General features: G+C 49.3%; 1 protein-coding gene across 1 annotated transcript; it reads left to right on the forward strand.

Moving 5' to 3' along the window:
* Positions 1-252: 252 nt before the first annotated feature.
* Positions 253-27,303, forward strand: SPG7 (SPG7 matrix AAA peptidase subunit, paraplegin). Its single transcript, XM_021526923.2, has 17 exons — positions 253-474; positions 1,837-1,939; positions 2,410-2,499; positions 6,011-6,261; positions 6,827-6,966; positions 8,742-8,844; positions 10,307-10,432; positions 10,723-10,885; positions 11,624-11,797; positions 15,790-15,914; positions 17,095-17,197; positions 18,155-18,265; positions 21,940-22,055; positions 23,331-23,487; positions 24,066-24,229; positions 24,923-25,000; positions 26,626-27,303. The coding sequence occupies exons 1-17, from the start codon at positions 358-360 to the stop codon at positions 26,833-26,835; spliced, it is 2,331 nt and encodes a 776-aa protein (XP_021382598.1). The 5' UTR covers positions 253-357; the 3' UTR covers positions 26,836-27,303.

A 27,303-nucleotide genomic window follows, 5' to 3' on the forward strand; every position in this document is an offset into this window, starting at 1 on the left:
CGTCTGTTCTATGAGACGTGACGGGGCCGGCCGTAGGCGGGGGCTGGGCTGCAGCGCAGAGCCCGCCGCAGGAGCGGCGGGAGGGCCGTCCCCTCAGGCCGTTCCCGTCCCCTCAGGCCGCACCGGAGCCCCCCGGTACCGCGGGGCCCTTCCCGGCAGCCCCCGCGCGCCGCCGCCATCTTGAGGGCTGGCAGCGCGGCGCGCGTCCCCGCTTCCAAGATGGCCGCCCGGGCCTCAGCGGGCGCTTCCGGCCGCGCCGAGGCCGCGGGGCTGGTAACGGCGGAGCCGCTGCGGCCCGGACCGGGCTGGTCCCGCTGCCGCGGCCTCTGAGGCCTCCCGGGAGCGGCACCGGCGGACATGGCGCTGCTGCTGCGGATGGGGCTTCTCCGCGGCCGCTGCGCCTTCTGGCGGCCGCCCGCCGCCGCCTGGGCCCGGCCCCGCGGCTGTGCCCTCGGCGGCGTTCGCGGCCTGCAGGTAACGGGGCGGTGGCGGGGCCGTACCGAGCGCTGGGGGCGCCGGGGGAGGAGAAGAACGGGGCAGAGAGGCGTCCGGGCTGCTCGGGAGGGACCTGTCGCTGTGCCGAGCCGAAGGTCCGGCGTGACAGCGCTGTTGGGCGCGGACTTGGGGAACGCCGTGGAGATAATGGAATGATTTGTGTGGGAAGGGATTTTATTCTTGTCCGCTGCCATGGCAGGGGCACCTTCCACTATCCCAGGTTGTTCCAAGCCCCGTCCAGCCTGGTCTTGGACACTCACAGGGATCCAGGGGCAGCCACAGCTGCTCTGGGCACCTGTGCCAGGGCCTGCCACCCTCACAGGGAGGAATTCCTTCCCAATGTCCCATCCAGCTCTGCCCTCGGAAGCCACTGCCCTTTGTCCTGTCCCTCCATCCCTTGTCCAAAGTCCCTCTCCAGCTCCCCTGGAGCCCCTTCGGGCACTCAAAAGGTCACAGTTTTGTCACCCCAAAGCTTCTCTTCTCCAGGCTGAACAATCCCAATTCTCCAAGCCTTTCCTTGTACAAAAGGTGCTCCGTTTCTCCCATCAGCTTTGTGGCCTTCTCTGGATTTAGGGCTTTTTCTGTGGTGTAAGGAGAACAATGTGGGACTTTGTTTCATGCCGGGTTTTTGTGGGATCAGTTTGAATTTAAGCTGCTCTGTTCTAGAGAGCATCAATCCTGAGGTTGCCATCTTAGGCCATCACAGGCTGGAAAAAAGAGGAGAACCAGGAAAAATGAGTGAGGGGTTTCAGCCTGGTCAGTGTCCCTGGCTGGTTTAGAAATTGGAGCCTGTGCAGTGGAGGGCAGACAGGGAATCACACTGGAGAAGCGACCAGACTTGTGTTGCATGAGACAGTTCATAAATGTTAGTTTAGATGTTGTGAAATTGCACTTAAGTCTGAATATCCACTGTAGGATTCTTGCTGAGTTACCTCAGGGACAGAGCTGCATTGTCCTTGCTCCTATGCAGGAGGATTGAAAGTCTTTAAAATGTCTTTTTTTTGTTAAAAAACTTTCTACACTCTTAAGAACTAATTTCCAATATGCCTTTAGAACAAAAACACAGACATGGAGAGGAAAAAGGATGAACTATTAAGTGTTTCAAGCATGGGTTGTCTATTTCTACTTATGCTTTCTTTGTTCTGGGTTACAAACATTTCCCAAATCAAGTGGGAAATGCCCAACCAGGAATCCCATCCAGGGCTCCCAGCTGCTGTCCTGACACTCACCCACAGCATTTCCCTGCTCGGGAATCTGAGTCTCAGGGAGGCACACACAAAGCTCAAGCAGCCGCACTGCTTTTCCAATTGTTGTCTTGTTTTTCTTTCTCTCCTTCCTCAGAGCCTCCTGGCACCAACACTTGCCCTACCACGTCAAGGTCTCGGCGGAGCCCTGACAAAACAGCACATAATCCGAGATCCAGTCAGACTTTGGAATCTCCTGGGTGAGTCCCAAGGAGCAGGAAGGGAAAAGGTTTGATTTCATAAGAGAATTGACCTTCCCTCTGCATTCCTGAAAGTGCAGCAAAGATCTTCTGTTCCTGGATGTGGGAGCTGGGGTGTTTGCAGGGATCCAGGGTTGTGTTTGGGGACAGGAATGAACAGTGGCACCTTCCCATGAGGAGCTCAGGAGATTAAAGAAGTGCTGGAGTCGTTAGATTTTGTGTTTGTAGCCTTTTTGGCTTTTATTGGAGTGTCCCCCAGTATTCCTGAGAAACCTGTTTTAATTCCATTACCTACATTTCCTCTAATGAGCATTTCCAATCCCAAGTGTGAGGCTGTTCCTAACTGCCCACACCAGTGTTAGCGGTGGCTGTGCCTTGGGAATTGTGTCCATGGTTCAGTACTAAAGGAATTTCTCCAAATTATTTCCCTTGTGCCATCAAAACAGTCTCTGACCTCTGCTTGCCTGCAGGCAGCACCTCCTGGTTTGCTACATCCAGCTCTCAGGGGAGTAGCCAGAAGAATGGAGGATTCAAGAAGAAATCTCCACAGGAGGAGGATGGTATGTGTGTGCCAGAAATTCCAGAATTTACTGAAACGCCGGGAAGGGCATGCAGGAAGGAAGATCCACCTTTGTGCTTCCCTGTACCTGCAATTTCCCCCTGTACAAGCCTGGGGCTAAGGGAAAGTTGGAAGGAGCATTTTGGTTTAGATGATGGAGTGGAAGATACAGGACAGATTATTGAAATCCTGGAGTGGTTTGGCTTGGAAGGACCTTAAAGCCCATCCAGTCCCACCCTTGCCATGGGCAGGGACGCCCTCCAAGCCCTGTCCAGCCTGGCCTTGGACACTGCCAGGGATCCAGGGCAGCCACAGCTGCTCTGGCACCTGTGCCAAGGCCTGCCACCCTCACAGGGAAGGATTTTCCCCTAATATCTAATCAGGGGATGAAAGATCATGGAAGTGACTCTTCATGGGCCACTTTGCTTCCTGTGCAGATTTCCCCATTGCTGGTTGGCTTGGCATTGCTCCTTTATGAAGAGGGACAGTAATAATTACCTGGGTTTTTTTTGTTGTTTTTTTTGACTTAATAAATTTGTATTAACTAAACCCAGTCATTTAAGCTGGATTTGGGTTTATTTGCTTATATTTCATTTATCTTCAGTGTGGATGTGTCCCTACTTCTGGTGAATCACAGAACTTAGGTATAAATTCTTTAAAGAGCTCTCAGCTGTGTTGCTAATTTTTCTTGTTTTTTTTTTTTTTTTTCTAAAATCAGTCTTTCTAGATACTGTTTTCCATGTCTTATTCTCCTAAGCCCCAAGCATGTAAAAATACATTTGAAAATGAGTTTTATCTCCCTAAAAACCTGGGTGACTTGGGTTGGAAGGGCCCATAAAATCATCCAGCCCCTTGCCATGCCTCTAGAACTTTGTACTGCAACTTAATGTCATTACAGACTTTAATATAATTTTATAATTTACTTTCTAAAGCTTTACCTGGGTATCATCAAATGGTGTGAGCACTTGGCTTTTGCTTTGTTGTGCTTCATAATTGAATCCTCTTGGAGTTTTTGCTTTTGAAGTCAGAGGTCATCTGCTGCTGACAGCCTGGCTGGTGTCAGTGCAGTGTCCTCAGGGCCAGAGCAATGGCTTTTCCTTGATGATCTGACTGGGATGAAGTGTTCAGTGGGGGATGAGTGCAGGTATCAGAGTCCATGGGAGGGGAGCTGGAGTGTGGAATTGTGTGAAGCCAGGGGATGACTGAGCACAGCACCTGGAAGTGCTGTGGCTGTTCAAATCAGTAACCAGCAGCACGACGTGCTCCATGGCCTCTCCTCCTGTGATTAATGGACAGCCTGGCTTTGGGAGGGGAATGCTGCCCCGTGTCTCCAGGGGAACACTTGTCTCTGCTGTAATTATTACAGAGAACTCTTCAAACTGTCAGCGCAGCCCTTGCAAAGATTTTAATCAGAGAGTTCACATTTGGGGTTAATGGCAAATCATTGCTTGGTGGAGACTCAGGAGCTGGAAGTATTCCCACAGCTGCTGCTTGCAAGTGTCACATCCAGTCCCGGGGACTCATGTCCTGAGTGCTGTGGGGTGGCTGGTGGTGCAGTGTGGCTTTTGTGCTGTACAGGCAATCACACTTCACCAGCTGAGAAATAGATCGGGTTTGTACTTGATTAAACACAGACTAGAGGAAAGCTTGGTGTTGCCTTGCAAATTTTCTAGAGATGGGGTTCTCTCCTGAAATTATTCAGCTGCAGGTTAAAGGTCCTAGAAAGATCTAATTCCTGGAAATGGGAGAAGTTGTGTCAGGATGTCTAATGGACAGTTTTCCCCTGGGTGATGTTTTTGTGATCACACCCCTGACTGTGTGTGTTTAGAGCAGCTTATGGGCCTCCACTTGGTTTGAAATGAAATAGAGGAAAGTGCTCTAGCAGGAGTTGACTGACACCTCCAAGGAACTTGAACAACCATAGATGGACTTTTCCTGTCAGGATTCATTTTCCTTAAGTATTTTCTTTTCTGCGTAAAATATTTTTATTCAGAACCTGCTCAACTTTCCAGGATGTTGTGCAGACTTAAGTCTTCTATCATGTATTGTAATTTTCCCTAATAAGACTCTAGTGGATGTCATTCTGCAGCCTTGGGATGAATTCCTGAGTCTGAGTCCTAACAAAGCTGGATGCAGCAGATAACACTTGGTGAGGGGATGGCAGGAGAGAACAAAGCGGATGAGCTGGACGTGGAGCCTGAGCTTGTCACAGCCCTCTGAAATGATGACTGCTCTGCCAAGCTGCATTGTTTCTATTTAGGAACAAGCCTTTCCTGTTCAGCGTGGAGCAGGGCTGGGAAGCAGTGAAAAATGAGGCTGTGCCTCTGAAGGACAGAGGACTTTTTTTAGCAGCTGCCTGGGTCATATGTTTGTCCCTGGGTTTTGTTGCAGCATGCGTAGGGCCTAATTGGTGACCTGTGATAAATGCTGGTGTCAGGACATTTGTTATGAATTTGCAAATAAATCAAATCTGGGCTGCAGCACTGGTGCATTAGAGCCTAGTGGCACAGAATAAATTTATTTCTGGGTGTGGAAGGGTATTTATGTGTGCCGTGGTGCTGTTGCTGTTAAGTTGTCTATCAAGAGCAAGTGCAAAATTATATATTGGGAACACTCACATGTGACTGGAAAGAGGAGATATTTGTTGTCATTTGAACAACTCAAACGCTGGCCAACAGCTGACATTGAACTGTGCTGTGACAGCCCTTTACAGCCCACAGAATTGTAAATTTGCCTGTGCAGTGCAAAAAAAAAAATAAGTGTTGTGAGACTGGAAAAATATTTGATGGCAAATAGTTGAAGTAAAACATCTCTTTTCCATGTGTCATTGCTTCAGTGTAGCTGTAGTACAATAAAGTGTGGCAAAGCACATCCAGCACAGGAATCCCTCTTGGATACAGATCCTTAATGTAGGCAAGTTATCAAACCCTCTGAAACATGAGGTGAGTTGTATGGGAGAAAATCCAGGGAATTTGGTTAAGGCAGATGGATTTGCAGTGTATTTGTGTTCTGTGCTAGCTCCCAGTCTCTGCAAATGCAGGTATTTACGGAGGTAGTGGAAGCATTGCTGGAGTTGTGGTACAGGTGCCAGGAGATCAGAGCTCACCTGGAAACAATAATGTGCTGTGGGATTTACCAGGGACACTGGGATTACTCCTAATATTTTCTACTGTGGAACCATGTTGTATAAAGGGGGTTGTAGTCATTCTGCAGTTTGATTTTTAGCAGCAAGGGTCCTGTGGCTTTATTTGACCTCTGTCCTTATGGGGCCAGGCAAGAGAGTGTCTCATTTTAGCCTAGAGTGATATTTGGTGGGATTTTAGTGGGTTTGGTGCACTAGGGCCATGGGAAGCCCAGTCCTTCAGGGGAAACCAAACATGCAGCAGAAAAACCCTCTCCAAACCAAAGTACCATTGTGTTAATCTTTGTTATTTAATTATCCCTTCTTTGTGTCAGAAAACTCCACAATTACACACTAATCCTTTTTCCTCTGATATCTTTTTTTTGTAAAGAGGAGGAGAAACGCAGGAGAAGGGAAAATCAGATGCACCTGGAACGTTTGCGGGCGCTGCTGATCCTCGCCTTCGTGGTGCTGATGCTTCGCTTCATGATCAGCGAGAACAGGGAAGGGACCAACATCTCCTGGAACTACTTTGTGAACGAGATGCTGGCCAAGGGGGAGGTGCAGAGGATCGAGGTGGTGCCTGAGAGCGACATCGTGGAGATTTATCTGCACCCGGGTGGAACTCCACATGGACAAGTTGTGAGTGACTCCCTACAGCTGTGGGTGAGCTTAGATAATACTGTTGAAGGTGATTGAATTCATGGTCAGCTGGTAAACTTGCTTTAGTTCTTTCCTTTCCTTTTATTCGAAGTTCAGGGGGCTTCAAGCAACTGGAAACTAAGACTTCTAGTTTGAATTGTAAAAATAATTAATAATGGCCTGGAGAAAAAAAATCTTGTGTATGTCTAAAAAGCTGGAGAAACTCAATTTTCTTCTACCAGCTCAGTCTGATATTGGAGAAGGTGTCCAGGAGATTGTAAATTCTTTTGACTTCTTTTGTTTCAAAAGTTTTCTGCTGTTTGGATTTCAGTCATGAGTGTTCTGTCAAACTCCATTAGCCTTTTTTCCTAAGACCAGAGGGTTGCTAAATTCACTCAGAGCCCTGGTGTCAGTCATCTGCCCCCAAATCCATTGATGCAGGATCAAAGGGTGTTTTTGAGGCTAATTTTTACCTGACCTGTCCCTGCTGTGCCCCTCTGCTCCTTGCAGATATTGATATGTAATAAATAACATTTCCATGCTGCTGTGCCTTGCCTGTCCCCAGAACGTGACCCTGGTGTACACCATGCGCGTGGCAAACATCGACAAATTCGAAGAGAAGCTCAGAGCTGTGGAGGATGAACTGAATATTGATGAGAAAGAGAGAATCCCCATTTCCTACAAACACCCTGGTTTTTATGGAAAGTATGATATAAATTTGTCCTTACTGTTGCTCTTGTATTGGTGACAGCATCCTTTGCTTGGAAAAAAGTGACCTTTGGCTAAATGTTATCTAAATACAGAGCAGAAAAGTGAGCTTGGATTTGGAGCATTGAATGAGTGTTTCTGAAAGATAAGGTGCTTTAGATGTACATTAATGTTTGAAAAGTGAGGGTCTTAAGAATTCTGTAATTGCAACATGAAAAAGGCCAAAATGTTTCAGGTCAGGGTCACTGAGTTCTTTATCCTCATAATCAACTATGCAAGTGCAGCGTGTGATAGAAATCTTGGAAACAAGTGATGTTACAGCCTGGGCTGTGGAGAAGGCTGGGGATGCACTAATCCTTCCTTCCTCATTATAATGCTTTGATTTTCCCACTGGAGATGGCCAGTGTGTGTAATTCCTCCTCCCAGACACCTGGCAAAAATGTGAAGTTTGTGTTTGAATGATTACCTGGGCTGGATTTCATCCTCTCATCAAAATTTGGATATTTTTAATATATAGTTGAATATATGAAGATAAGCCTTTTTAACTAATCATGCAGTATGAGACCTGCAGTTCAAATTCAGAACTTGCCAAGTTTTTCAGATTTATGTGTAACAGGAAGAGAGGACTGAACAGACAATCAGCCCCCAACGCAAGCTGTTTCCCCTGCTCCTCAAAAGAGATTTTAAACAAATTTTTAAGAGCTGTGATGGGTTGTTAAGTCTCTCAGAAGACCTAATGAATGTCTGGAGGATTTGGTCTCAGTCTGGAGTTGGAGACTGCAAGGTGCAGAGCCTTTGCAGGGCTCAGCTCACTCCACGCTGTGGGCGCTCGGGGTGTTTCAGAATTAATCCTGTTTGCAGAGCAGACAAACTGAAGGTGACTTTCAGGTTTCAGTGTTGCCATTGTATCTCTCACTGAGCAGAAACAAATGCAGCTCGGTGTAGAGCTCCTGCTGGTCTCTTGCTTCAGTAAATCATCCCTCTGTGAGAGGTGGAACACACATTCCTGGTGTAAAGATAAGCACAAAAGTGTGGCGAGGCTGGATGGTTCCTCAGGGATGTGGAGCAGAACAGGGGCCCACCAATCTCAGCCTGTCATCTGACGTAGGATCATTTTTCCTGCTCTTGGGGACAGCCTTTGTTTAGAGCTCACAGGATATTTGTCCTCAGCATGTTTGTCCTGTAACTGTGTTACACCAGGAATGTCATGTCAGCTCCCCGTCCCCCTTCTAATGCAATGGGTATTCCAAAGGATTCAGAAAACTGATAGTGTTGGTGCTGGACCACTTTTTTCTGGCATAAAGGACTCTTGAGAAATTTGACTAAGTAGGATCAAGCAGTCTCTTAATGGGAGACCCACACTGTGATTTCTGCCAGGATTAGGAGAGTTTGAATCCCTGTTGTTACCAGACACTCTCCTCTGCAGTGAGCTCCCTTTGGATGCACTGCCAGCCCCGGTGGATTCTGCTCCATGTGTGATCTGAGTGCCTGGAAGTCCTGCTTGTTTTAGAAACAGAAATGCCTCTGAAGTGGATGGTGAGGTCAAATTTCTTCCACAGCTGTAGGCAATGTTTGCCAGTGTCCTCTGCTTAACTTCTTAGGTTATGTAATGGTTGGGGTTTTATATATCTATATAAAAACCTGCTAAAGTTCCATGTTCTTAATCACGTCTGCTCATTTGCACTCTAGCCTAAATGTCCTTTAAAAGTAGTCAAGCTGGGTAATATTGACCAGCTGAATGCTTCAGTTTGTTCTTGCCTTTGTCCTTTCAGTGATGTCCTTTCCCTGATAGTGACACTGGTGGTCGTGTCCATGCTGTGGAGCATCTTCCGCCTCTTCAGGGTGGCGAGCAGGGCTGGAGGCTTCAACGCTTTTGTGAGTAGCCCGGGTTTTCAGCATGTTTTGCAGCCTGTGGGGAGTCTTGGCTTCTGTTGTTTTGTATCCTCCCCTTTTCCCAGCAAAGTCAGTGCAGGATGGGGATGAACTGGTGCCAAGGAGTCTCCAGTCTTGCCACACCTTGCATCCTGATCATCTCCCTGGTTGGTACCTTAACTGGCCTTAGCCGAGGTCCCTTCCCAATGGCAGGAAGGGCTGAGCTCAGGGAATTTCAGTCCAGTTTGCTGTTTTCAAAGCTTGCTAATGAGCTGCAGCTGCAGATGGTGTTTTTCACTGGGCCCTGCCAACATGCCTCCCATACAGCCAGAAGTAGGAATTGCTGCTTTCTGCAAAATGAGTTCTCAATTTATAAAATATGTTCAGATTCTGGAGTTCATTATGTGTTGGCCTGTTCTGCCCCTGCCGCATGCCTCGTTTGCAACACCAGGCAAACCTCCTCCTCCTCCCCTCTCCCACCCTGGCCTGGATCAGCTGATGAAGCTGTAGGAATCAGCCCGGGGTGCTCTGTCCCTGACCACAGGGATTGGGGATGAAAACACAGTGAATTCAGTCCCTTGTTGGATTTCCCACTCAGTCTCCTCCGCAGTTCTCTTTTGGCTTTGAGATTCTCTTTGAACAAAAGGATGCAGCTGCTCAGAGAAAAGGAATATTTTAAAGAAGTGTTGAGTAATGAGGCCTTGAGGACTAGATTGTGTCCTTGCTTAAGTGGGGACAGCCAGGCCCTGAGTTTAACTCTTCCTTTGGATGTTTCTGAGGCCTCAGAAGTCATAAACTTTCTTCTAAAACAAAAAACCTCCTGAATAGCTGCTTTGAGTAGAGCATACTGAGCAGTTATGAGTGGGATGTTTAACTGAATTCTTGTTTTGACTCTCATGGCTTCACATGCGTCAGGAGATGGAAACGTGGTGGCTGTTCAGTTTAAGAACCTGTAGTTTTGGCCTGGGGTGTTTTCAGTAGAAACCAGCAGCAGCATCAAAGACTGTGCAAAGTGTCTGTGCTTTCACAAGTATTGGCAATTACTTACCACTGACAGTTATTTGCTATCAACACATATTCCTTGGAACTATGATTGTCCCATGTGTATTGAGGATCAGAGCATTCAGAAATCAGGGAGGAGATCCCAAATCAAGTTTTGGACATCTGCGTGTTTTAACAATCATCCCTGCCTGGTCTGCATGGGAGTTTGAACTACAGTGTGTTGGGACTATTACTGCAAGTTTATTCTGTCTCTTCCCAACATGTGGATAAATAGTTTGAGTCAACCATCCATCTGGGAACTTTCTCCAGAACAAAAATCTGTGAAACACCAGTGCTTTGGTGGGGACTTCAGTGGTGTTTGGTAGGGACATCTGGGCTGGGCTGGCTCCCAAAATGTAGCAAACGGCCTTTCCAGACTGTTGCTTTGTTCAAAGTTGTTTGGTCCTTGTGCTGCCTTCCCCAGAACCAGCTGAAGATGGCTCGTTTCACCATTGTGGATGGGAAATCTGGAAAAGGGATTGGCTTCAAGGATGTAGCAGGAATGCATGAGGCAAAAATGGAAGTCAAGGAATTTGTGGACTATTTAAAGGTATGTAAAAGTAGAACAAAACAAATGTTTGCTGCTTTCCTTCTGGGATAGAGGGGTGACTGAGCCAGGAGGGTGTGCTCTGCTCTTCATCCTTTGTGGTTCTGGCCAGCCTCTGTTGAAACAAACTCTGTATGTCCAGCTCCACAGTGGGAATGCAGATGGAGCTGCTCCCATTAGCAGCTCAGAGCTGCCCAGGCTGCAAACATTCTGGGGAAGCTCTGGGAAGCCCCACTGCGGTGCAGGTGCTCGGTGTGAGCTGTGGCTCTGACCGAGCTGTGTTGTCCTTGCAGAATCCCGATCGCTACCTCCAGCTCGGGGCCAAAGTGCCCAAGGGTGCCTTGTTGCTTGGCCCACCAGGCTGTGGGAAGACTTTGCTGGCCAAGGCTGTGGCTACAGAGGCCCAGGTGCCATTTTTGGCTATGGCAGGCTCCGAGTTCGTGGAGGTGATTGGAGGTGAGGTGCTCTGAGGAATGGGGGGAGTTCTCTTTGTGTGTTGTGGAGTTGGAGGGAGCTTGGCTGGACTTCCTGCAAAGGACAGGGCTTGGCATGGAGAGGATGAGTTGGATATATAGACTAAAGAGATAGAAGTTTTTAGTGATGCAGTTCCTTAATTATGTAGTATCTGAAGTGCATTTCTGGTTGCTGCTTTCTGACAGAGTGCAGCTGTGGTCCTTCACCTGCAAGTATCCTCTCTGACTTCCCTGTACCTATTATTAAAGCCCATGACTGAGGCTTCCTTCCTTGTATGGAAATGCAGATGGGGAAAGTAGGGCCTCTCTGTGCCTTGGGATTTCCATCCTTCTCTTTTTCTTCCTTCCTCACAGGTCTCTTGAGACCTGACAAGGGTCAGTATGCAGGAAAATGTTGACTATTTCTGCTCTGAGCTGTGGGAGGAACAGGAGGCCATGTTGGGAACTGGGAACAAAGCTCCTCTTGCAGCAGCTGTAGGAGTCCCTGCAGGTTTAGGAGCCCAGTTAAACCCAGCCCCAGGACACACTGAGCCTAAGGAGTAGACACAAATTTTGGGGCTGTTTCTTTGTGCCTGAAGTGTTGAGAGAGGGCCTGTCGTATTCAGAGGGTTTACTGGTGTCAGGTGTCTTGTTGAGGGCCAGTAACGCTGCTCTCCAGCAGCTCTCCAGCTTTGCTCACAGCTTTAGCTAGCAGGTTCACAGTTTTTCCCTTTCCCTGCAGGCCTGGGAGCCGCTCGTGTCCGGAGCCTGTTCCGGGAAGCGCAGGCTCGCGCTCCCTGCATCGTCTACATCGACGAGATCGATGCCGTGGGCAAGAAGCGCTCCACCAACGTGTCTGGCTTTGCCAACGCTGAGGAGGAGCAGACCTTAAACCAGCTGCTGGTGGAAATGGATGGTCAGTGTTTCTCCCTGCCCTTATCTCCTCGGAGGTTCAGCTGTTAGCCTGTTCATCTTTGTCCTGCTTGAACTTGCCTGGCCTCTGCAGCATTCTCTTGCTGAAGTCTGAACCAGTCTGAGCCCATGTATCCCTTCACTAGTCCCTAAATCTAGTAAATTTTAAGCCCCTGGAGTTTCAGTCATTGCATGTTGTTGGATACTTGCTGTATCCAGTCTGAGACAGGTAGTGGTTTAAAGCCTGGCAGAGTTTAGAGTTCAGCTGTCCTAAAGGGACAGAAGTGATGTATTATATCAATTCTCCTATCCACTGCCTTATGTTTGTGTTGTCTGCCTTGACCACAGGATCTCTGAGATGAGGGAGATAAGCTTTGCAAACGAGTCCTGGTTTGAGGCCACATTTGTATTTGGTTTCTGGCTGTTGTGCACCTGGAATTGGCCCTTTGCTCAGACACTTTCACACAAAGAATGATCCTTTGGCAGTCCTTAGTCCTGTCTTTGTCCAAGCCTGCAGCATTGACCCCACTTGAAATATTTCTTCTGTTGCTAAATCATACTATTGCAGGGTCAGGAATAACCAACTACTTGCCCATCAGGAAGAGTTTGTTTCACTTTTCTCTTCACTGTAACTGTGACTCATAGCTTGACTGTCATGTTGTGTCATCACACTCTTCATATGAAAAATTAGAAGCCATCATGCACCAAAAACATCCCCAGACCTGGGTTCCAACTGCTGGCTCATTACTGAGTGTTTCCAGTGAAGTAGATGATCCTGATAGGAAAGGCCAGTGCTAACAGAGCCCAGCAGTCCTGGCTTGGGTGGGTCCTTTTCTTCCCCTAAGGGTTGTAGGGTGAGCTGGCCTCTGAATTAAATGGAAGCCTGCATGTCTGTTCAGGAATATGTAGTCAGGACATTCCACATCTCTGTCCTAAAAGTGAAAATGTCTGATTTCCATCAGTGTGTAAAAATTAGGTGTGGTTTCCAGAGTGTTTTCCTGGTGAGTCTCAATGCAGAAATAAGAGTTCAGCTCAACTGGAAAGTGAGTTTAGAAGGTAAATATTATCCTCAGTGTGTACTTTAAAGTCCCTTGTTTGCAGTGTGCTGCCTGCTTTATTTTTAAATCTGTATTATCTCATTCTTTATTCGTGTCTCGCACAGATCATGTACAGGGTCCTTAATTTTGCTCAATGCTTTATCAAACACACACTAAAAAAAAAAAAAAAGGCCAAGGAGTTGACAGTGTCAAACAGGAGACAGCTGGCAAGGATGTCAGGCTGGTGCTGGGAACATGGGATCAGCAGGGATCCTGGCACGTGTCACTGGAGTGTTACCTAACAGAGTGTGTCACCTAAAACAACACTGATGTGCCATGTGCAGCACAGCAAAACAGTTCTCAGGTTGATGCAGAATGACCTGTTTAGGAGGGGAACAGTTCTGCCCCAGGAGTGGTGAGTGTTTGTAAGGAAGCCTTGAGATGGAAGGTCGAGAGCTGTGGTTGAGTTTCAGTTGAAGGCTGAAGGCAAGACAATACCATAGACCCGAGATGGATATTAATTGGAGGGAAAAAATGCACAAAAGCAAATCAGTGAGTCATCACTGATTGTTGGATTTCTGTGATTGAATGAGATTTCTTGGAGGGAAGGGAGAGGGAGGAAAGGAGGATCAGAGCTCTGCAGGGGCCTGAGTGCCCCATGAGCTGCACGGGGTGAGTGCAGGCTGGGGCTCGGTCACATTGGTGTGAACATTTTGGAGAAATCAGGGGGCTCTTCCCTGAGCAGCCTTGGGTTCCTTCCCTCTGACAATTTGCTGTGAGCTCGGGAAGCACCAGGACGTGGTGGGAGAAGGGGAGGTGCCGGAGGGAGCCTCTCCACAAAAGCTGTTTGTGAGAGTGCAGGGAGTGACGCACAAACCCCGGCTCTGTCGGAGCAGGTGCCTGCTTTGAATAGTGAATCTTCCCTCTCAAACCGCAGACAAGCGGAAGAGGAATGTGACCCAAATCTCTCCTCTGTTCTGGATGCTTTGAGAGGAGCTTTGGCAGTCCTGGGCTGAGCTGGGGGTTTGTGAATGGAAGTGCTGCAAGGCTTTTGGTAGCAGCTCTTCACCTGGAGCCCTCAGACAAGTCCTGAGCTGTTCCCTGTGCAGCCCTGAGGCTTCCTTCAGGAAAGGGCCCCATTTCAGTGCCGCTGCTCCCAGGAGATGTGCAAAGGCTTTTGGACATATGGCTGGAGGGTAACACAGTGTAACCCTGCAGGTGAGGTGCCCACCAAGCAGTGTGTTGCTCAGTGGGGAGTGGGCACTTGCAGCTTGAGTAGACCCTTTCTTCCTTTCCTTTCTGGAGTGGTTCATTTGTGACCCGTGCAGGAACTCTTTTTTTTCAGGCTGCATTTTCAGAGCTGTCTCTCATTTGTTGATGCAATGAGGTGTTGTTTTTATAGCCTGTTCCTTTGGCTGATCTTTGCCTGTGACATGCCAGGTGGTGTTGCATTAAGCAAGTAGGGCAGAAGCTGATGTGAGGAGGATGCTCTCAGTGCTTCTGGTTTTTTTATTTGTTCTAATAGTCAGACCTATTTTAAGAGAGTCTTCCCAGCTGCAAGGCAGATAATGCACTGTGCCATCTAATCCTGCCATTCCTGGAGTGCCTGCCAGTCTCTGCTTGTTTATCCCACTCCAGAGTGCAGTGTGATACACGCCTGAAGGATGCTTGGCTTCATCCTCTCCGGCAGCTTATTTAGGCAGGAGCCTGCAGAGAGGGAGCACCAGGTCTGCTGCAGCACAGGCTGGCACAGCCAGTCCCCTGTCTCACCTGGAACTTTGATCTGTGCTGAGCTCTCGCACGCTGACACATTTGGCAGCTCTTCTGCTGGAGCTGAGAGCTGAAACTGGCCCAGCTTACGTGCACGGAGCTGCCTCTCCACAGCGTGGGACTTGGCAGAGGGAAGCACATGGGACTGTGGTGTCCTTTCCCTGGGAAGGCTGCTGTGTGCCAGGGCTGGGGAATGTGCTGGAAGCAGGTGACTCACGCCCAGGGGTCTGCAGACACCTGGGGGACTGCAATAAATAACCGTGTGGGGCACTGATTCAATGGGAGCTCTGGCTCCCCACCCAGGCAGCACAAAGTCTGCCCCTCTTTGCCCTCCTGCAGTTGCCATTGCCCTGCCTTCCCTTCCCCAGGAAATCCTGTCTGTCTTTGATGCCTCCATTGAGGTTGCTGTCAGGCAGCCTGTAAATCCCAGTCCTTCCTCCACCTTAAAGACCTGGGGACAGAACCTGCTCTGACTGGCTTGGCCAAATTCTGTGCTGACAATCAGTTGAAAGCTTTTGGGTTGTGTTTTGTGTCTGGTGTGGGTTCTGCAGGGCCCTGCACGGTGCCTGTAAGAGGTGAGGAGGCAAAGAATAACTCATGGTGTAACATGGCCCTTGTTGGGTGGCAAAGCTGTCCTCTCTCTGCACTAACCTGAGCAGCTCAGAGGAAAGCCTGTCCCTTCCCTGGTGGCATGTCTGTGACTGAAGGCTGAAAGTAAATAAAAACTGAAAGGGCTTTCCGTGGAAATTTGTGGAAAAGGCTGTTTCAGCTCGGAAATGCTGCTTGTACAATCTGGAGGTAAAGGCTCAGGAATTGACTTATCCTGGGGGTGAGAAGGTATCTGTGAAGTCATCAAAAACAGAGATTCTGTTCTGGGTTCTAGTTGGAGCAATTTCTGAGTGTGGCAGTAGGAAGGAGAAAAAGAAGTCTTAAGCCAAGACTTGCTAAGTAAATGAAAAGGGGATTTCAGAGTATCCATGATAACCAGGGACTGGCCTGGGTCACCTGGGATGTTCCTTCCTGGCTTTGCTCCAAGCTGCAGGGCACGTTCAAACTCAGCACCCCCAAAGGGTGCTGTGCACACCCTCTGGCTTTGTGTAAAGCTCTGTGCTCCATCTCCAGCCCACTGTGTGCCTGCAGTGCAGTCTGAGGTGGGGAAAACCTCCTCCTCTGCTCTTGCTTTTGGCAGGAATGGGGACCACGGATCACGTCATAGTGCTGGCTTCCACCAACCGCGCCGATGTCCTGGACAACGCCCTGATGAGACCTGGGAGGCTGGACAGGCACATCTTTATTGATCTCCCAACGCTCCAGGTGTGTTTGACCTGCTGCCTTGTCCTTCCTGTGACTGAGCTGTCCCAGCCCCTGCTGGTCTCACTGGCCTGGCAAGGCCAAGCTTGGAGGAGATGGAGATGTTGAGCCTCTGTTTGCCTTTGTTCTTGTTTCTGTGCTCTGGATCAAGGATTTGTGGTGCTAATGCAGTGGTTTGCTCCTCTGAAGTGACAGCTCACTGGTCTGGAGGTCTCTGCTCTGGTAGAGCCTTGGTAGTAAATACTTCTGTGAGGTTCCCTTTGCCATGCAGATGCACAGCTATGTTTGTGTCTTCAGGAAATTGGGAAGCACCAAATTGCAATTGGCTGGTGTGAGAGCTTAAATTGTCATGTGCCTTGAGCACTATTTTTTCTGTAGGTTTATTGCCCTCCCTATCCTTGTAAGGCTCCTCATTTTCCTTTAGGCAGCCTGTTAAGTGACTTTCTCCTTCTGAATGCTTTTTAAATCCATTTACAAGAGTCTTCCATGTCTGCTGTGTTGACATTTGTAGCAGAGTTCTGGGAATAGGCTCAGCTGCAGTGAGAATCTGTGTGCTGTGCCAGCACAGGCTCTTCCTCTCCCATCTGTGCTTCACTGTCCTCCACAGAGTTTCAGTGAAAATACCTTAAATGCCTGATAGAATCCGGCCCCGGAAGCATGAACTGTGCAGCTGCCCTGAAGAAGGAGGAAGGGGAAAAACCCTGGCAACTGAGCCCATTGTTTGAGTCAGGATCTCCTGGACCAGCTGAATGAGTCACTGGTGGCTGCTCGCCAGCAGCATTTCACCCCCACCTCCATCTGGGAAATGGGTGCAGGCTGAGGAGCTGCTGGATGGGCTTTGCAGTCTGTGGTTTGTGCAGGAGCAGGTCGAGGCAGTCAGAGCTCCTTCCTGCCAGGGCTTATGTGGTGAGGGAGAAGCTAAGACAGATCAGAGTGAGAGTTGAGGAGGGGAGAGTGGCCCTGAGAGAGAAAGCCATGACTCAGGGAGAGCCTCGTGCATCTGTTGGGAATTTGAGAGCTGAGTGTTTATCAGGGCTGCTGGAACTCTGCAAGGAGAGCCCTGCCCTCTGCTGGCACTGTCGCTGTCCCCTCTGCCAGCAGTGCCACCACCCTGCTCCCTGCCATGACAGCAGGGCCCTGCTGTGATCCCTGGCTGGGCTCAGGTGCTGGGTGTTCTTTACAGGAGAGAAAGGAGATCTTTGAGCAGCACCTGAAGGGCCTCAAGCTGATCCAGGATGGCAGTTTCTACTCGCAGCACCTGGCAGAGCTGACCCCAGGATTCAGTGGTATGACATGTTCTTGGGCTGCTCCTGCTCCACTCGGACTGGAACTCCTGGGTGCTGGGGGTCTGACAGGGAGTTTTGGTCAAAAAGGGCATTTTTTTCTCCATTTCTGTGGAAAACAGAAAAAATTAGTGGGAACCTGACCAGCTCCCTGATGAGCAGTTATTCATGACTGTTTTCAATCTTCTGCAATATGTTGGACTAGCAGGGTGGGGAGGTAAGGAAACAACCCTTTTACAATGCCCAGGTGCCTAACTCACAAGGGAAGGAACCAGTCATGCTCCTCTCAAAGCTGTTGAGGGTGAGGTGCTGCACTTCAGAGGAGAGATTGTTAAATTGATTTGTATTACCAGGAAAGTGATGGAAGGAACAAGGAGGAAATATTTTGCTGATCAGAGTAGAAATTGGACAGCTCTGCCTGGCTCCTACATCGAGCCTGCTTCCAGGGTGGGTCCCTGGGAGCTTGAAACAGTGCTGAGCAAGGGGCTCCAGAGTTCCTGTTTATGTGGAGTTCCTGGAATATCCTTTCTGGGTTTCCCCTCTCCCAGGCCCCAGCACACTGCCTCTCCGTGACTGCTCTCAGCAGCCCCCTGCCACCATCACCCACCCACACAAACTGGGAACAGATGTTCCTTCTCTGCTCTCCGAGGTCGAGCAGAGCAGCAGCCTGTGCCAGCCCACTGCCCACACCATCCCTGTCCCTGGGAGCCAGCCTTGGCCTCAGCCAGCTCCTGGATTGCTGAGCTCTGTGTGGTATCAGCGTTCCCTGCCAAAGCAGTTGTATTATTCAAATCCAACATCAACACCATGGGCTGGGGTTACTCTCTGTTCCTGAGGAACAAAGAGCACAGGCTGTTTGACTTCCTTAGGTCCTTCTCCAGATTTGTTTGTGCCCATTCCTTCTCCGAGTTCTCTGTCCCATTCAGAGCCAGTGTAACTCTTGTGAACTCATGTCTGCAGGAGCTGACATAGCAAACATCTGCAATGAAGCTGCTCTTCACGCCGCCAGGGAAGGGCACAAATCCATTGATACCTCCAACTTCGAGTACGCCGTGGAAAGAGTCATTGCAGGTGAGAAGTGCAGCCATTCCATGGAATTATGGACTGGTTTGGGTTGGGAGGGACCTTAAAGCCCATCCAGTGCCACCCCTGCCATGGGCAGGGACCCCTTCCACTGTCCCAGGTATTCCAAGCCCTGTCCAGCCTGGTCTTGGACACTTCCAGGGATCCAGGGGTGGGCACAGCTGCTCTGGGCACCTGTGCCAATGCAGCAGCATTTCTTGGTATTGCCTCAGGGTCTGTTCTGCTCAGGTGAGGGGGTTACATCCCAGAAAGATGGGTCCAGACTGTGCTCTGGCCTGAAGGTCTTCAATGACAGTCACAGAAAATTCTCTGAAGAAGACCCCAAATGGCTCCATTTTCCTGAATCTGAAGGAGTCTGAACCCATAGCTCAGGGAAAATGGCCACTGACAAAATAATAAAGAGGAAAATTCAAATCCATGTTGCTCTTTCAGTTTAGAAGGTTGGAGGGTTGTGGATTGTTTGGGTTTTTTTTAAACAAGAAGAGTGACAATATCTCTGAATTTTTCTTGCTTCTCTGGACACCTGCTACATAAATATCAATAGCAAATAGTCTCTGCATCCTCACCAGCAAGAAATTAGAGATTTTTCTTTCTGCCCTCCAAGCCCAGGCTTTGATGAATTGGCAGAATAAACTGCAAGACAGTAGAGCACTGTTCTCCCTCTGAGAACGTCCTGTGGCCTTTCCCTGCTGCTTGTGCCATTGCCAGGAGAGGAGCCTCTGGAGATTTCCCCTAGCAGTGTATTATAGGGAGGGAAAAAGAGTTCCCAGGACTCTAGACTTCACCTGAGGGATTTGAATCTGGTGGGTTTCAGACTGAACTGCCCTGGAGCTAAGCTGTGGATCTCATAATCAGACACTGAACTGCTTCCAGGCTCCATTCCCAGCAGGAGCCTGGGCACCCAGACTGGCACTCTGCCTTTTTAGTGGAATGTGTGGAACAGGATGTTTATACTGGGTCAGTTACTTCCTGATCCTGGAATTAAGTCCTGAGTGTTTGCTTTATCAGAAAATGCTCAGAGAATTCCTCATGTAAAATAAAATGTTTGAGAAAATTCCTCACAGCTTCACCTGTTGCAGAAAAATAAAGCCCTTGCAGTGCTTTGGTTAAAAACACAAATCCCAAACTGTACTCAGGAGCTCCCAAGAGTGGGCAGGGAGACAACTGTAGTTGTAACACAGAAATTTTCATCAGCTGCAGCAAAGATCACAGAATCCTGGACTGGTTTGGGTGAGAAGGGACTTTAAAGTCTATATTCCAACCTCTGCCATGGCAGGGACACCTTCCACGAGCCCAGGCTGCCCCAAGCCCCATCCAGCTTGGCCTTGGACACTTCCAGGGATGGGGCAGCCACAGCTGCTCTGGGCAACCCCTTCCAGGGCCTCACCACCTTCACAGGGAAGATTTTTTTTTCCCTAATATTCCAACTAAACCTTATCTTTTTTAGTTTGAAGACATCCCCCCTTGTTCTGACACCACATGCTCTTGTAAAGATGTGTTCTACTTTCCCATCTGCAGGAGCACAAGCACCAGACTTGTAGAGACTCACTTGCCTTTTCTTTCTGAGCCTTGCCTTAGTTCCCCAGACTGGAAAAATAAAGCAAAAAGCAAGGCTGGGGGGGCTGGCAGCACAAGGGATCTCTGGGATCCATGTGGTGGGGCATTGCAGGACATGAGCTTTGGCAGTTAAAGCTGCCTGGCCTCACTCAGGCTCTGGTGTGTGTAGGAAGCCACAGAGTCTTTTTGTTGCTTAATCAGATTCTCTCATATTAGCAAGACTGGCTATTTTTTTAGACAGATTCTAAAAGACCCCAAACAACCCCCCAGGCCCCTGTATTAAATGTACCCTTTCCATGTCATAGGAATGCTTCTGGGTTTCACAATCCAGAGGGCATTTCAGTTCCTATAAAAGCTTTTCTTGAAAGAAAGAAGATATTACTGTGCTTTCCATTAAGAGCTTCTGGTTTTAATAAGAGTGGGGCGGAATCAAAAGGGAGTTCTGCAAGTCCAGAGGCCCTGTCAGCCTTAAAGCTTTGTGTTGCTGTAAGGGAGGAGCAAAAACTTCTCTCTGTGGTAGTTCCCATTGTGTTTTTAGTTTGGGAACAGAAAGCAGTCAGTCAGGTCTCCTGGGAGTGAGGGTAGAAACCTGCTGAGCACACAGAGGCTTTTAGGGCTTGTCTTTAGAAGATGGAGCCTGTTTTCTTGGTGGGGTTTGTGTAAGGCCAGCAGAGATGCACCAGAGTTGTTTCCTGGGTGGCTTGTGTCATGAATGTGATTACTGCAGGCTTTCAGGGGGCTTCCATGCCTGGAGATTATGTAGGAAAAGAAATAATCTTGGTAGGCACACTGTGTGCTATTGTGAAGAGCACAGTCCCTCCCTCAGTGGGCTGGCAGGGATTTTTTAAGTGTCTGTGTGTATATATATATATATACACACATACGCATATACATATATTTATAGAGATACATAGATACATCTTTCTGTGGAAATAGCCATACAGGGCCATGCTCACACACTGCTGAGGGCAGGGTAAGGGACTGACTGATAAAAATCAAGGCTATTGCAGTTAATCTGCTGTTCCATCGTGCCTGGTGGGGCACAGCAGTTTGCAGGGTCCCTGAGCAGTGATTTTACAAGATTTGCCACGCTAATTTTGTTGTTTCCTTGTTTAATAAAACCCTTGACTTCATTTAAAAGTTCATGTTAATAGAACGTTGTTTTCCAAGGCATGAAGCGAGCTTGGTGCAATATTAAGTCTGACTGGCTGCTCTCCCCTCTGCTGCCCTGGGCTCTGTGTGGGGATTTTGGCCTGCAAATCCTGGGACCTTTTTGCATCCAACATTCTGTGCTGTAATGAGTGCCTGACACATTGTGTGTTCTGTACTTACTTTTCCTATGTGCTAGAAATTTACTTCCATGTATCTTTTTTTTTTTTTTTTTAACCCTTTTTGGACTTGCTCTGCTGAGTTGGAAAATAGATATTTTTGAAAATCACCTTCCTGGAGGAAGGGTTAAATGTGAGTTATGGCTTCATTTGCTGTTCTCAGGAGCCTGGGAATAAGCTCATACAGAGCATGCCATGTGTAATCAGAGACATTTCCAGGCTCTGGAGAAGGATTTCTGTATCTGCTCCTGGACTTTAGCTGATTTGAACTCTATTAATGCACAATTTTCTCAACTGGGACCTTGTGTTTATGATTCAACATCTCTCTTCTGTCTTGTTCTGCCTAAGGGACTGAAAACAGCAAAATGAGCGTGAGACTCTAGCTAGTCTCATTTTGAGTTTTGTTGTTTGGGATTTATTTTGTGTTGTTTTCGGATTTTTTCCACCAAAAAAAAAAAAAAAGTTGTTGTTTTACAGATCCAGCCCTGGGAAGAAGGTTCTTGAGCTGTGATCAAATCAAATGTCAAATTATTTGTCTAATGATTAAGTCTGTTGTAAGGAGGAGTGGGAAAAGTTTCTGCCGGGGTTTTCAAGCAATCCCAGGCATGGATTGCTTTCCACCTCAGGACCAGGGAGCACCTTTTCCAAACATTTTAGGTTTTTAGGTTTTGCTGCCTCCCCCTCTCCAGAGTCAGCCATGCCCTGGGCTGGACCAGGTTATGCCCCACTGGTTGCACCTGCTGATAACTTATCAAACCCTGGTGTGTGTTCCCACAGGCACTGCCAAAAGAAGTAAGATCTTGTCACCAGAAGAGAGGAAGGTGGTGGCGTTCCACGAGTCCGGGCACGCGCTGGTTGGGTGGCTGCTGGAGCACACCGAGGCCGTCATGAAGGTACCTCCACTGCCAGGGAGGGGGGTCCCAGGGGCTTCCCTGTCCAAAATGGCCTTGTGGCACTTGTGTGCAGCTCTGCTCAGCTCTGTGAGCCTGGGGTTGTGCTACTGTAGAAAAGTAAAGGGCAAATACAGAATCACGGAATCGTGTTCCTTGGAAAGGACCTTTTAGGTCATCGAGTCCAACTGCTCAGCACTGCCCAGCCCACCGCTAAAGGAGAAGTTCAGGCTGGATATTAGGAATAAATTCTTCACTGAAAGGCTGGTTAAGCATTGGAACAGGTTCTCCAGGGAGGTGGTGGAGCCACCATCTCTGGAAATGTTCAAAAACAAGCGGACGTGGCACCTCACAGTACGGTTCAGTGGGTTGTGGGATTTGGTCAAAGGTTGGACTTGATGGTTGTGGAGGACATTTCCAGCCCTAATGATTCTGTGATTATATAAACCATGTCCCTGATTTATGCTGTAGAGAAATCCATGATTAGGTTCCATTGATGATAGTGCTGGTGCAAAGCTGATTAACAGCTATAGGAGAAGCCTTGCAATTAAAAATTACAAACAACTGAGTCTCCTAGTGCTGCTGCTCAGTCATGCACTTCCAGGCTGCTCTGTGTGTACACACATCCAAATGTGATCCCTTTCCCAGCACGTTGCAGGCAGTGAAGCCACTGCAGGAGTTGCTCTGATACTGATGGAGAGATGTGTTTTCCAGACTGGGAGGTTGTCTGCCCGAAGCCCTTCTCTGCAGGGAAAGGCCTGGGATGTGATCTGTGCACATCTCCTCCAAAAAACACTGGGGGAGGTGGGGGAGTGAAATGAGGAGGGTGACAGCTCCTTGGCCAGTTACCAGTAGCACATTCACTCTGAATGACCCATTGTGTAAGCAGAACTGGTGTTAATTACTCTCATTTAGTGGGTGGGGAAAATGGCTGTTATTTTTCTGAAGGCTCCTGTCTTTCTGCAGGTAGTCCCAGGGATTTTGGAGCAGAATCAGTGAACTCCATGTGGCCTATACACTCCAAAGTAACTGCTAAATTCTGTGACTTGCTGTTAAGGATAATTTCCTGAGCAGGAAGTGTGTTTGTGTGTGAAGGCAGAGTGCTTGGTTTAGGAATGAGGACACGCTGCTGTCCTTGGCCATGTCTCTGTAGGCCAACCTGTCTGTGGCTATGGACAGACTTCACTGGGAATGCAGAGGCCTCTTCCTGCCCTCCCTGTGGTGCTGCAGGGAGAGCTCTGCAGTTCTGTGAGCTGAGGGACCTGCCCTGTGTTGCAGGTGTCCATAGCCCCTCGGACAAACGCGGCACTGGGATTCGCGCAGATCCTGCCCCGGGAGCAGTACCTGTTCACCAAGGAGCAGCTGCTGGAGAGGATGTGCATGGCCCTGGGGGGCAGAGTGGCCGAGGCCATCACCTTTAACAAGGTCACCACAGGTGAGGAGCCAGAGCCTGGCATGAGCAGGTGAAGGTCCAAGGGGATCCGAGCAAGGGATGGAGGTTTCCCATGCTGGCAAGAAGAAATGTCACCTGGTGTGTTTTGACACTTGCAAGCATGGAGGTCTCAGGCTGGTTGTCACTGTCTTGTCTCAGACTTGTCCCAAAGCCTAAGGCCACAGCTGCAGCTACTGGTGAGGTTCTTGAGAAAACCTAGAACTTTCTTTGCAGTTTCCAACTAGTTAAATCCAAATAGGATCGTAGAATAGTTTGGGTTGGAAGGGACCTTAAAGCCCATCTCATTTCATCCCTTGCCATGGGTAGAGACACCTTCTATTAGTCCAGGTTGTTCTGTGGGCAATGGCAGGTCTGGACTCAGGTGAGCTGGCCACAGAAGGGTCACTGCCACTTTTGAGACCTGCAGGAACGTCCCTCTAGTGGGTTGAGTGTCACCCCCATGGGCTGCAGTGGGTCCTCTGCTCTCTCCACTGGTAGGACATGTGTTTGTGCAGGATGTGCTCTTCCTGCACTGAGCTGGGAGCTGGCCAGCAGTGTGTGTGTGTGTCTTTCCTGCCCAGGAGCACAGGATGACCTGAAGAAGGTGACCAAGATTGCCTACTCCATGGTGAAGCAGTATGGGATGGTGCCCAGCATCGGGCAGATCTCCTTCCCAGAGCCAGGGAGTGCCCCTGGCATCGGCCGGCGCCCCTTCAGCCAGGGCCTGCTGCAAATGATGGACCACGTAAGGCCACCCTGGGCTAAGGGCTTCTTTTTGTTCTTTGCTTTCTGCAGTTCACTGAAAAATGGCAAGTGGCTTACACCCAAACAATTTGCATTTTGCTGTTGGCCGGTGAGTGAGCACTTACCTGCTCCATGGCCGTGTCAGGACTGTGCAGTGAGGCAGCAGGAATGGGCAGAATCCCACCTGGTTCAGCCCAGTAGCCTGTGCTGTGCAGGGCTGAGATGGCAAGAAATCTGTCTCTTAAACTCACAGCTGCACAGTGTGGATGTATGCACTGCCTAGATCAGATCTAACCAAATTGCTGGACAGCCTGTTTTGACAGGAAATTTGGCTTCATTGCTGAAAAAACACATTGCTTTAGTTCAAAAGCCAAAAAGCTGGAAACAAAAAAGCTCTATTTTAGAAGCACCATAGCTGTGCTTCCTTGGGATTTGTGCTGAGCTGCACCTTTAGCTCCTGGCCAGACTTAATCTGCATTTCCCATTGAGCTGTGCTAGGACAAGACTTCACTGCCCCTTATCACCAGCACTCCTTGGGCCTTTTTCCAACCAGATTATCCATAGTTTCTGTTGATAGGAATCACATTCTGCCTGGCTCAGTTTGCAGATTCCATCCCTCAGTGCTCTCCTTGTTTAGCCACACATTGTGTTTGTTGCCACCTACACCCCAACTCCCTCTTCTTGTTTCTTCAAGGAAGCCAAAATCCTGGTGGCTCAGGCTTACAGGCGCACAGAAAAGCTCTTGCTGGAGAACCGGGACAAGCTGCAAACAGTGAGTTGAATTGTGTGGGGGTTTGTTGGTTGGTTTGGGTGTTTTTAACTGGTGGTTTTGCTGCTTTCTGTGCTCTGTAGCTCAGCTGTTGCAGTGTTGTCTCTCTCCTAGAAAGTCTTGTAGTGGGAGTGTTGGGAACGAGCGACTGTTTACTGTGTATCCCCCAGATTCAGAGCAGGCACGGGAGGAATGTGTGTGCCTTTCCCAGCAGTGAGTAGTCTGCCTCCTCACACCAGCTGGTGTTTGCAGGGTAGATAGAAGAGGAGGAGTGCTCTGTGGAAATGATCAAAGCTGGAATTTGTGTCCTTCACCTGCACTTCTCTGCTTGCCTCTTGGCAGTGCAATTTTCTGGAGAGCTGACAGTGACTGTTTTTGGGAAGCCAAGCTAGTAATCAGGTGGACAGTGTCTGGCTTTGGTGCAGGAATATGGCTCCTGTCACTTTGGCTGATGGGGACTGGTTCCTGCTCTCTGGTGACTCCAGGCAGTTTTCACCTCCTTAATGACTGATACACCAAAGAATCTTTGTTGCAGAGACAGAGCTTTACCTCCTTCCCTTTGTGTCCTGACAGTCCCAATCCAGCTGAACACCCTGGCATGTCCCCACCTGTGCCAGGAGCTCTGTGCCCAGTGCGGAGCCACGCTTGGATCACAGCACCCTCTGCATCTCCTTGACTTCCCTTCATAATTCCAGTCTGTGACTTCCAAAATGACCAGGGGTCAACTGAATGTTGCCTATTTTGCAAATCAAGCAATTATTTTCCTTAAATCCTGTTTTTAAACAAACAAGAATAACAACAACAACCCCTTGAGCTACTCAATGTCAGGCCTCCAGTGCGTGGTAAGGAGAGAGCTGGGACACGCTGCTGTCCCCGGGACAGTGCCCTGGCAGCTCTGGAGCAGGGATCCTCAGGGGTGTCTCTGCAGGCTCCTCTGTCCTGCTGCTGCCATGTTAACAGCAGCCAGATGTTTGCTAGAGGCTCAGCACAGAAAAACTTTAAAGTGCAGCCAAAGAATCTCCAGAGTCAGTGTTTCGGTTGCCAGGCCAGCGTGTCACATCTCGTCAGCAGGATCGAGCAGTTCCACTCTGGACAGCCACCTGCTGCTCCAGAGGGGTGGTGCTGCTGCCAGAGGGGCCAGAGAATTCCACTCTTCTGGAGAGGAACTTGTGCTGACCTCCAGCCCCTGCCTGCAGGAACAGGCAGCTCTTTGTTAGCACTGTGTGTACAGGGGAGGCTCTGGGTCTGCCAGAGGTCTCCATGCTGCTGCTTTGGCTCTTGGGCAGGGCCACAGGTGCAGTGACAGCAGCAGGAGGGACACTTCTCTCATTGTTCCTGGAGCTCTCATTCCAAATAATTCCCAAGAGCTTGCTTTGTTGCCTGCAGTCACACTGTGTATTCCTGGCCAAACGTGCTCTTGGGAGCGGTGCCGGAGCCTGGAGAATTTGGTCTTGGCTCCAGTAGCGTCAGGGTCACCCCGTCTGTGGTGGCACAGCCAGGCTCTGCTCCTGGGCGGCTGCAGGTGCTGAGGCCTGAGTTGAGCTTACAGTTCAGACCAGCTCAGAGAAGCAGTTCTCTGCTCTGTCCAGGGGCTCCATCCCTCATTTTGCCTCCTTCCCCTTTTGCAGCTGTCCAATGCCCTCCTGGAGAAGGAAGTGATCAATTACGATGACATTGAAGCGCTGATCGGGCCCCCGCCCCACGGGCCCAAGAAGATGATTGCTCCTCAGAGCTGGCTGCAGGCAGAGAGGGACAAGCAGGACACCAGGGAGGAGGAAACACCTCCCCAGCCACCAAGCCACGAGGAGGAGGAGGAACCACGCCTGAGACCAGTGTGAACCCACGCCCGTGTGGAATGGGAGGGCACAGGAGGCTTCTTTTGGACACAGACCCTCTGCCTCCTCAGCTCCTGAGTCAGAGGTGCTGAGCAGGGAGTTGCTGTGCTGCTGCTGCCACCCCAAAATTAAGGGATGGCTATGTTGGCTCTTTGAGCTTTATCCTGCAGGAAGGAGAACTCCTCAGGATTTCAGCATTGATTCCTAGCAGGGTGGTGGTGGTTAGGAGTTGGGTAAGTCTGATCTGCTGTGGAAGTTTCTTGTACACAGGAGCAGGGAACATATTCCAATGAGTGGAAGGTCCCATGAAAGCCACTTCTGGCTGTGCTCTGTGTCCTGGCAGGAGGGCAGGGCTGTGCCCTCAGCATGGGGACAGCCCTGTGGGGCTGAGCTGGGCTGCTGCAGCTCTTGTGTAACCTTTGAACACAACACACAAAGAGCCCTGGCTGGAATAAACTGCCCACAACGTGC

The sequence above is a fragment of the Lonchura striata genome, chromosome 13 (genome assembly GCF_046129695.1).
Source record: "Lonchura striata isolate bLonStr1 chromosome 13, bLonStr1.mat, whole genome shotgun sequence".
NCBI classification, from domain to species: domain Eukaryota; kingdom Metazoa; phylum Chordata; class Aves; order Passeriformes; family Estrildidae; genus Lonchura; species Lonchura striata.

Excerpts from the sequence above, each read along its gene's own strand:
- SPG7 (XM_021526923.2), top strand. The coding sequence starts at position 358 with ATGGCGCTGCTGCTGCGGATGGGGCTTCTCCGCGGCCGCTGCGCCTTC. Across the intron at positions 1,940-2,409 it reads CAGACTTTGGAATCTCCTGG|GCAGCACCTCCTGGTTTGCT; the intron begins GTGAGTCCCAAG and ends GCTTGCCTGCAG. Across the intron at positions 17,198-18,154 it reads GCTGACCCCAGGATTCAGTG|GAGCTGACATAGCAAACATC; the intron begins GTATGACATGTT and ends TCATGTCTGCAG.